We start from the raw sequence: 10,933 nt of genomic DNA, 5'->3' as shown, positions 1-10,933 counted from the left end.
TGGCAGAATACCCTGACTGGAAAGTTACAAGTGCACCCAACGACGAAGTGCCCGTGGCTCATTCGCTCACGGGGTTTGCTACAGCTTTTGACTTCATTTACTCCTCTCTGGACCAGCAGCGACGGGATCTTTACCTCAAGAGGATCCGCAGAGAGACTGCAGAGTTGTATGAGACATCAAAGTACAGAGGATGGGGGAAACAGTTCCTTCAGAACCATCAGACCACCAACATTTTAGCCATTCTGACTGGTGCCATTGTGGTGGGTGTGCATGACGATCCAGAGACTATGGTGTGGAAACAGGTGTGTGTGAATTATATGGAGAAGACCATGTTTCTCTTGAACCACGTTGTGGATGGGTCGTTAGATGAGGGGGTGGCGTACGGGAGCTACACTGCAAAGTCGATTACACAGTACGTGTTCCTGGCCCAGCGCCATTTCAGCATCGACAACACCCAGAACAATTGGCTCCGCACTCATTTCTGGTTTTACTACGCCACTTTGCTCCCAGGTTTTCAGAGGACAGTAGGTATAGGGGACTCTAATTACAATTGGTTTTATGGACCTGAGAGCCAATTAGTTTTCTTAGACGCGTTTGTAATGAGGAACGGCACGGGTAACTGGCTAGCACAACAAATCAGGAAGCACAGACCGAAAGACGGTCCGATGGGTCAGTCCTCAGCCCAGAGATGGACCACCCTCCACACAGAATTCATCTGGTATGATGCCCATCTGACACCACAGCCACCACATGGCTACGGCAGAGCTAACATGCATATTTTCTCAAACTGGGGTGTAGTGACTTATGGAGCTGGGCTACCAATTGCCCAGGGTAACACTTTTGTATCTTTTAAATCAGGTAAGCTGGGTGGACGGGCTGTGTTTGACATTGTCCATGCTAAGCCTTACTCATGGGTAGATGGCTGGAACAGTTTCAACCCTGGCCACGAGCACCCAGACCAAAATTCATTTACCTTTGCCCCTAATGGACAAGTATTTGTATCTGAGGCACTGTATGGTCCAAAATATAGCTACTTGAACAATGTGCTAGTCTTTAATCCTTCCCCAACAAGTCAGTGCAATGCCCCCTGGGAGGGGCAGCTCGGAGAGTGCGCCAAGTGGTTGCGCTATACTGATGAGGGGGTGGGAGACTCCGCAGGAGAGGTGATAGCAGCTTCCTCACACAGAGACACTATGTTTGTTAGCGGTGAGGCTGCTGGAGCATATTCCCCAGCCATGAGGCTAAAAAGTGTGTACAGGGCCCTGGTGCTCCTCAACTCTCAGACTCTCCTGGTGGTTGACCATGTGGAGAAATTGGACGACTCACCAGTGAACAGTCTTAGTGCATTTTTCCACAACTTGGACATTGATTTTAAGTATGTAGCTCACAGGTATATGGACAGGTACAATGGGGCTTTGATGGATGTATGGGATGCCCATTACAAAATGTTCTGGTTTGACAGCCAGGGCTATAGCCCGAACACAAGGATACAGGAGGCGGAACAGGCAGCGGAGTTTAAAAAAAGATGGACGCAGTTTGTCAATGTCACTTTTCCTGTGAGGGGTACAGTAAGCCGAATGGCCTACATCATGCACGGGCCTTATGTTCTAATCTCCAACTGTCGCTTTATTGACAACAACAAAAATGGCTTGCGAATCTCTGTTATTGTTAATAATACTGAAAAAATCATCTCCATTGCGACAAACTACAAAGACATAGGGGCACGTTCAGGCTATTTAGGCTTTGGGGGTTATGCCAAAGTTGAAGACAGATATCAGATTATCCGCTATGGCCTGGGAGCCCAGCTTGTGCCCAAACAAACGACAGTAGACAATCAGCTGTTTGACTTTGGATTCACGGTGAATGTGATAGCAGGAGTGATATTGTGCGTTGCGATTGGCTTTCTGACCCTGCAGCGCAAATTTTATGTCTGCTTCACCAGGCTAATGCGCTACGCCCTGTTCTCTGTGCTAATGCTGTGGATCATTGAGCTCCTTTTTGTCTCAAACAGCTGTGATCAGCTACTATGTGGGGTTAAGTGGAAAAGCGCTACCACTGACCCTGAACTCAGCAAACAACTGAGACTGTATGACCAGCATCGTTTCCCTTTGCCCACTGTGGTCATCACAACCTTGCCGGGCTCCGGCTCGGACATCCTTAAACACCTTTTCTACAACAACTCAGATTTTGTCTACCTGCGAGTCCCCACAGAGCATCTAGATATACCTGAAACTGAGTTTGAGTTTGACTCTCTGGTGGACGCTTGCGAGTGGACAAAGTCTGATGCTCAAAGTGGTCGGTTTAAGATAATCCAAGGTTGGCTGCATTCACTAGTCCACAACACCCACCTACACCTGCAGAACATCCCACTGTATGAGACCAACAGAGCCAAGCAGATCCAGAGAGCCGGGCCTCTTCATGATAAGAGGAAGAGGATGAGAAGGAGGGAACCGTTGGCTGAGATGAAAGGAAGGGTCAGAGCCAGCTCAGACAGGGATGCCGAGTACGTGCGGGAGATGAGGAGACACACTGGAGAGTATCCAAATGCACGGCTTGTCCTGAACTTGCGCAGTGGGAGCTGGGCTCTTAAGCTTCCTTTCATTCAGGAGGTCATCGGCCCCTCACTCCGGGCCATCTACGTGGTCAGGGACCCTCGGGCATGGATCTACGTAATGTTGTACAACAGCAAGCCTAGCCTTTACTCCCTGAAAAACATCCCACAGCACTTAGCCCTCATGTTCAAGGAGGACATCACCCGAGAGAGGTGTCCGGCTTTTGCATCTGAGTTCCGGATGCTCTGGAGGCTCTTGTCCCGGTCCGAGGCCAATCCTGTGCTTCTGCTGGCCCACCTCTGGCTGGCTCATACTGCTGCAGTTTTCCGGGTTACAGCAACTTTACCTGAGGAAGCTTACTTGCAGGTCAGGTTTGAGGATGTGGTGAACTTCCCAGAGGACATGGCTGAGAGGATACATACATTCCTGGGGGTCCCGGTGACCCCCTCGGCATTGAATCAGCTCATGTTCACCACCTCAACAAACTTGTACAATCTGATGTATGAAGGGGACATATCACCCGCCAGCATCAACATCTGGAGAAAGAACATGCCGAGGAAAGATATCAGACTGATCGAGGATACTTGTGGGTTCATGATGAAGAGACTTGGGTATTCCAGGTTCAGTAGTTAAAGGGGAATATATAAAATAATTTTTAAAATGCCTGTATAAATAAATGGTTTAGATGTAAACAAAGTCATTCAGATCAATCTGATGTAAAATGCTTCATTGTAGAGGAATGTACACCATACACAGTCACACACTAATCTCAATAACGTAGTCTTATGAAATATTATGATATAAAATGATTATAAATATGTGACTTAGTAAATGACATATTTTTATCATGGTAATGCAACAGTTGTTTTGTCCTTTTTTAATTAAGTCAATGAATGGTCTTCAACACATTAAATATTTTACTTTATCTGTAAACTGCAGGTACCCTTTACACTTTCATGGACCTATAGAAATGGTCCAGTTACTTGAAATTCACAATTTTAGTCACTTGTTTTTTCATTTCTTTTTTTTTTAATATAGCTATGTCATATATAAGAAAATGTTGGTTGATTTTTCTTAATCGTGAAACATTCTCTACAATGTGCTATTTCACTTCCAGTCTCTTTGAATGACCTGGTTTACACATTGAAATATGCAGAAAAAAATTGGAATTCCCCTTTAAAATATTAGCTGCAGGTCAGCTGCTGTTTGAGGTGTCCTGTAGTGTGTGTGTGTGTGTGTGTGTGTGTGGCTTATTATTATTATTATAATTATTATTATTGTTATTATATTTTTGTGTCATACTTTGTATTTTTGCACTGACTTTATTAGCAGATGAGATTAACAAAGAAAGGAAATGGTACTAAACTGTCCATTTTATCTGTGGTGAGTTGTGCTCAGCATGGTACGTTGTGCTGGCTAATTGGTGACATTTTATATTAAAATGCATCAAGGAAATGCTCAGAAAATCAATCCTTTACTTTCTTTTGCCTTCATTTCCAAGTAAGCCACTTTAAACACTCATTTTTTGGAGTGAATTATTTACAATGTAGTGTTCTGATGAGCAACTTTGTGCTTAGTAACCTCAAAAAGAAATGCATTCTGCTAAGTTAGAAGCCAGGCATGTAAAGCCAGGCGTGCTTATTAGTTTTAACAAGGATTTATATCTACACTATACATCTAAATGCTTGTTGACACCACTCATAATAGGGGAAATTCTTTTAAGATGCACCCATTTTGATAAAGCTTTTTAGCAGCAGCACGAGGCTTAGGTCAGCATGTAAAATCCCATTGTTTTGGGATGTGAAGCAGTAGAATTGTGTTTTTTGGGTGATGGCTCAGCATCCAATACTTTTGGGATATGTTCCAAATATATGAGTGGAGTTTATGACCCAAACTAATTATCTGATATTTGTAGCTAATGTCACTAATGCTCTTACAGCTGGATGCCATCAAATCCCTTCAGAAATGTTCCCATATTCATCCTAAAGCCTTTCCTGAACAGCTGAGGGGGGACAAATTCACTAATAACATGCTTCGTTTCAGATGAACTGTTGAAAGAGCAGGTGTCTACAAACCTTTGGCCATATAGTGCATTGTGTGTTTTGTGTCTTAATGTGCTTTGCATTCAGAAAGCATTTATGAGGAGCCTTCGTTTTGCTATATTTTATTTATTTTTTTAATTACTCATGCTTGTTTCTTTCGGCCCACAACTGTATAGATTATCCTTCAGAAACTCTTTTCACTGTTTAAAGCCACCAAAGGCTTGTTGGAGTAGTAATTGACTTTAAAGCTTAAGCTTGGTGTGCATTGTGCAAAATCAAGAGTGTTAGGACTAATCCCCAGAGGGGAACACATTCCAGCTTAAAGCCGCTATCTGGCAATCATGCGCTATCCACCCAAAAGGTTGCAGAAATGAACATTTCATTGAGGATTGGAAAGTCTACTGCAGTCTTTACCTGTTGTATATTGTATTCGCACTAAAAAAAAAGGGCTATTGCACTCACGGAATTAAGAGGAGAAGGAGAAAAAAAATATGATGGACACCTCTAAAAGTAGCTGCCACATATTTTGACAGGCATCATGTGGAGATCAAACCAGAGTATGTCTCGAAGGGTTCAGGCTCATTCTCAGTCTATTAGCAATTCCAAAGCAAGCCCAGAGCTAGCCTTACGAGTTCTGTGAAATGCCAAAAGCAGACCCATCATGCGTCTGCCACAGCGGCTTTCTGCTGCACGGCCCCAGAAGAAATGCAAATAAGATAGTGGAGTCCTCATTTCCTGTCTAACCCAATCAGAGGTTCAATGATCTTTCAAGCCATTGTCCCAAACTGGTGCTGCAGGGGAAATGGAAGACAGTGCTGGCTACAAATGTTTTATAAGGATGGTGTGGCCAAAAGAGATGAGATAATGCCCTTTCCAGGTCATTCTAGCATCCAGCCTGTAAACAGTACAGGTCAAAAACAGTACTGTGAATTCTGGAATAAGTAAATGTGATGTAAATCAGTTGGTTCAGTAGTGAACTGATTGATAACAGAGTGATATTGTGGAAATAAGTTAAAAAATCTTTTATAGAAAACTTCAGAACATATTTTTGTCCATATTAGTGCCTGATTTCTATTTTAACATAATTGGGGGGGGCATAAAATAACTTTTGCACTTGCCAAAACTGGTGCTATATTGTTTTTTGTTTCCCTCACCAACCTATTAGACTAAAAAGCAGGAAAATGACATAAACTTGTTTTAATTAAACAATATTACCAGGAATGCCCAGACATTTTAAGTAGGATCATATGTTCATTACATTTCTATGTTTTGGGTCCAACATTGTATAATGGTACACGGTGGGTCTAAATTCAGGCCTATATAATGTTGTACAGCGGGTCCAAAATGTTGCCTGAATAATTTTTTACACTGGATCCAATATCCAGCCCGTATCATTTTATTCGGTGTGTCCAGTATCTGGTCTGTATTATGTAATACAGTGGGTGATATAATGGATTTGTATAACATTTATTCAGTTGGTTGCATACTGCAGCTGCACGATGTAACATGGTGGGTGGAGTAATGGATCTCTAATTATGTAATCCAGTGGGTCCAGTATTGGAAATATACAATGCAATTGCATTACATCTAATATTTAACGTGTAATATAATACAGTGGGTGAAATATGACTCTGTAAATTAATGCAATTGGGGTCCAATATAACACAGTGGATCTAAAATTTGACCTGTGTAATATGCAGTAGGCTCAATAATCTATCTATATAATGTATAACAGTGAAATTTGGTCCAGTGTTACAACTGTATAGGTAAATGTAATTTAATTCAATGGGTCCAATATCTGAACAGTAAAGTAATGCAGTTTTCCTATATTGGACCATTAAAAATGTAATGATGACTTTAATATTAGTCATGGAGAATTTGCCATGCCATGGGTCCAATATTGAATCTGTATAATATAATGCAGTGGGTCAAATATTTGAACTGTATAATGTAATAGAGTGGATTTACTTATGATTTGAGATGTTCTCAGCCCAGTCCTTATGTTCCATCATGCAGTTCTCATATTAGGTTTATACTTTAAGTGGTATAAAACCAATCATGTGGATGATCTTAAACTTAAAAAGTTCTTCATTCTAGAACACTTCAGTGGCTGGTTCTTAAGAAAATCTAAAATTTACACTGCAAGACTTACTTTATAGATATATTGCTAACTTACATAACCATTTGATTGCATTTGCATGGCTAAATGGTTCTTCACAATGAATTTTTGAGTTTTTATTTATTTATTTTTTTTAATAGCAGGGTTACGCTTTTGTTACATTCATATACATATTTGGGTACTATATAGTATCCATTTAGCTAACAATGTATAACATCACTTCAGTGTACAACATATGATTCCTCAATGCAATGAAAGCATGAAGAAATGTTTTAATTATTATGGAAACTTCACATAATGTAGGTTCTATACTATTTAATGGGTTGAGCATTTATCAACTGTCACATCTCATTTACAAAAGGATCTTCTTAAAAACGATTAACCTAATGTTTTTTTTAAGAAACAAGATGTCAAATACCCATTTTATTCTGAAATAACTGGAAAAATGTCTCTGATTTGAAGGGATTGTTGTGTGGGCAACATGACTAGATGTGTCACCGTATTTTATTATTATTATTACTATATTTACTTGTTCTGACATTGGATCAGTTGGAAATAACTAGAAAAGTAGAAATGCCAAAATTAATATTACACATAATATTCATTTCCAGTCTAACAGGTCAAAGCTCATTGGGATATAATTTTTCACAATACCAGTAATTATTGTCACTTCTCCCTGCCGTACTTCTGTACCTGAGTTGTCTTCTCTTTTTGGCTGTGCACGTATTAACGTCTGTCAATCTTCTCTTTGGTTACCCTTCAGCGTTGTATGGTCTTTGAATGTGTCCACTATCTGTACATGGCTTTTGGCCTCATGTAAACGGCTCCTTTCCTCTTTTCTATGTCTGTGGGTATATGTCTCTCCAAGCTTCTGTGGCCTTGAATCTCAAGAAAGAGAAAAGATATTTCTTTAGAACATGTCTTTCATGTTGTTTATTTTGCTTCCTGGCCAGATGGCTGATGTCTTGGTGGCAAATAAAAATTATTTATGACCAAATGATGATTCAGCTTTATTTTATTTTTTATTTTTGGACTAGCATGCGTTTTCCTTGTGCTTTGTACTCTTCTGGTCCATGGACTAGTGGTGCTAATCAAGAGCTCTCATTGAGTACCGTTAAGGGTCCCCTTATCTGAGCTGTTTCCAAGAAGCTGACAGACGCCTAACAGCCCACATGTACAGAATGTATGAAACAAGCAGGCCATTAACTTGCTCAAAAAAAAAAAAAAAAAAAAGAAAGAGGAAAAAAATGAATTCCTGCTATCGTCTTCTCCTAATGAGCGCAGAGGCTCATAAAACAAGCCTTAACTAGAGTGCCTGATTCTCCACTCCCCCTCCCCCTGCAGTAATAAGAAAGGGCCGCTTTCATTGCTCATTGGTCTCGGGCTTTAACAGCATGCTGTGCTTCGCTATGCTTCAACACAGCCATCCATTATTAAAAAGTGTCCCCAAATTATAAAAATGGAGATATGCGTTACATTTTATGTTCCCCGTCCTTTGAATTTAACATCTCAGCTTGCATTTTTAAAGATTCCGTTGTCATATAACCAAGGTTACTCTGATCTTAATATGATTCGCATAAGACTAAAATAGATGTACTCTGTTGGACAGATGAAGAGAAATGCCATGCAATTATTAGTAACACTTTATTTTACCATATTCTAAGTTGTAGGTCAAAGGGATTTTTAACAGTGGGGCACAATATACAATTGCAGATAAGGCATGGGTGAAAAGTAGGATTGCAAAATAATAAATATTTACACCCATAACTCTTTTTATTTTTATACTCTGACATTTTCTTATTTATTACAATCTAATATAGTAAAATATGTTCATTTTACTTTTATTATGTAGTCAAAAATTATTGTCACATGAGAACTTTGGCAGGATGGTGTTGAAAGTCCCCCAGAGCAGGAGCATGTGTTGTGTTCGTTTGCGCAGAAAAAGTTCTGCCTTTTTATTTTGTTAGCTCTTTAATTAAACATAATAATAGTGCTAGACAAATGCGATAATTTGAGCTCATTATATTAATTTTAAATATCTGGTTGGACAGACTCTAGAACCAGATTTTTTTATTATTTTATTTATTTATATAAAAAGCTGTAAATTACCATGTCCAACTCCACTTTCACTCTTTATATGAGGCTCTGTGCTTTTCTGGAGATTCTTTAGCTCAACGTGCCCATGGAGGACATCACAGTGTGTGCTAAAGAACCTACTTATGTTGGTGGAGCCTGTACAAGAACCTATTTATGCTGGTGGAAATGTGAACAGTTGTAAATTTAGTTTGCGAATGGGAACCAAACTTGGTTTCCACATTGATTGGAAAGGGCTATTTGCATATCAACAAGTTTGTTTTAGTTACTGGGGTGGGGGTGGAGGTTGTAAGAGGGGACAGTTCTGTGTAGTGGTTCATAATATTAGTGGTATGAAGTGGTTCATTCTAGGTCATTTTTGGAAAAAAGAAACACATAGGTTATTATAAAGTCTAGATGGAAATTCCAAAATTGCAGACATATTTTCAAATGTACTGTACTGCTGGAATTACTCTAATGAAAATACTGGTCCTTGACCTCACACTCTCTTGGTGTAAATCTGAATTACCAGTTAGCACTCTCAACTCATGTTTCAAATTTGACTCTGTCCTGCAGACTTCTCTGCAGCTGGTGAAGCATTTGACCCTTTGACTCTGTTGTTTGTTCAGTCCATTATCATCTGCCGGCTCATCTACTGCAACCTTCTCCTCACTGGTATTCTGCTGCAGACTAACAGGTCCAATTCCGCTCATCCAGAATGCTGTAGCTTGGTTGGCCTTTAATTGTCTGAAGTTCAGTCACATGTCTTCACTGCTGCATTCCCTTCACTGGCCTCCAATAGCTGCTTGCAACTGATTTAAAGCCTTGATGCTTGCCTACAAAGCTAAGAGTGGACCAGCCCCTCCCCGCTTGAACACTCGATCTTGAGTGTGCTGGGATACAGGTGTGACTCCATTTGAACCAACCTCCTTCAAGTCACGTGGGAGACAAGCACCATGACTCCCCTCTCCTGGTTCCCTAATGGTAGAACAAGCCAACACCACATCTCACTACACACCAAGCCCCAAACACACAAACTCACAAACCTCCAAAACAATAACTTATCCACTAATTAACCTCTTAAACAGACAAATAGAATGGCCGCCAAGCATGCTGAGAGCTCCCCTGTGAGCTCCTCAGCCCCTCCCCTGCTGGGCATCTTAACAATAATGTGATTTAAATGTGTGATTGCTACTATTTTATATATTGGATGTGTATAAAGGTCAACAACATTGGTCTATGGAGCAGTGGAACTGCATTCTCTGAGTTCCAAAACTAACCGTCATCCAACATCATTATCTAATGTAGCTGAATCCGCTCAAATTCTCACAGCAATGTCTGAGGTTGTTTTTGCTGTTTCTGAAGAAATCATTAATGACAAGTGAGCTCACCTTAAAGTACTTAATTTATGTAATTAGAAGAGGGGTCAGGGGTTTGTATATAACACTTTCAGGGTTAATACCTAGAATTAACTACTTGCATCAGTAAAATAACTACTTACTTGTAAAATAACAGTATAACCAAATACTTTGGAATAAATGCATCGGAAGTGAATGTTTATTTCAGTTTGTGTAATAATGATGGTATTATATTCCTTCATTTAAAAATATTAGCATTGGCCTCCTGCCTACATGCATAAAGTATATGTGCTGTGCTCTCTCCAAATTCTTTCTTATTAGATGAAATGTAATGCTTTATCCAGTTCCACTTTCTTTCCCTCCAAAACTGCACAGTCAAATTATGTTTTGCACAGGTCCTTTGATGTCTTATAGGATGAAATAGAGTAGGTGCTGGGAGAATTTATTAAATCCTAATGAAATCAAATACACTTGTGTAACGTATTTAATGAGTTAAAAAAATAAAATGGTATTGAATACTTAGTGATGTATGGTATAAAATAAGATAGGAATGCTGATAATGTGAGAAATATGCTATAGTTTTTTTGACATCTCTTCAAATGAGTGCTTGCAAACATCCATTTCTGCACATGCAGTGTGAATAATCCCCATAGGAAGGCAATTACCAAAAAAAATAAGGATTATTCATGTGGTTAAGTGCAATCAAATCTTCAAAGCAATGTCCCAACTCCCCATGTAACAGATTCCTCAGCAAAGTAAACACTGTTATGGTAGTGATGGGGGAAAACC

General features: G+C 39.9%; 1 protein-coding gene across 1 annotated transcript in view; it reads left to right on the top strand.

Annotated features, from left to right (window-relative positions):
- Positions 1-7,700, top strand: part of LOC136669117 (dermatan-sulfate epimerase-like protein) — an 8,527-nt gene extending 827 nt beyond the window's left edge. Inside the window, exon 1 of the mRNA XM_066646783.1 lies at positions 1-7,700. This exon is cut by the window's left edge and continues 827 nt beyond it. Coding sequence (XP_066502880.1) covers positions 1-3,185 — 3,185 coding nt within the window. The 3' untranslated portion in view covers positions 3,186-7,700.
- The last annotated feature ends 3,233 nt before the right edge of the window (positions 7,701-10,933 follow it).

Source organism: Hoplias malabaricus, chromosome 1 (assembly GCF_029633855.1).
Source record: "Hoplias malabaricus isolate fHopMal1 chromosome 1, fHopMal1.hap1, whole genome shotgun sequence".
NCBI lineage: Eukaryota > Metazoa > Chordata > Actinopteri > Characiformes > Erythrinidae > Hoplias > Hoplias malabaricus.
Note: the sequence above shows the minus strand (reverse complement) of the source record. Positions and strands in the feature narration are given on the sequence as shown.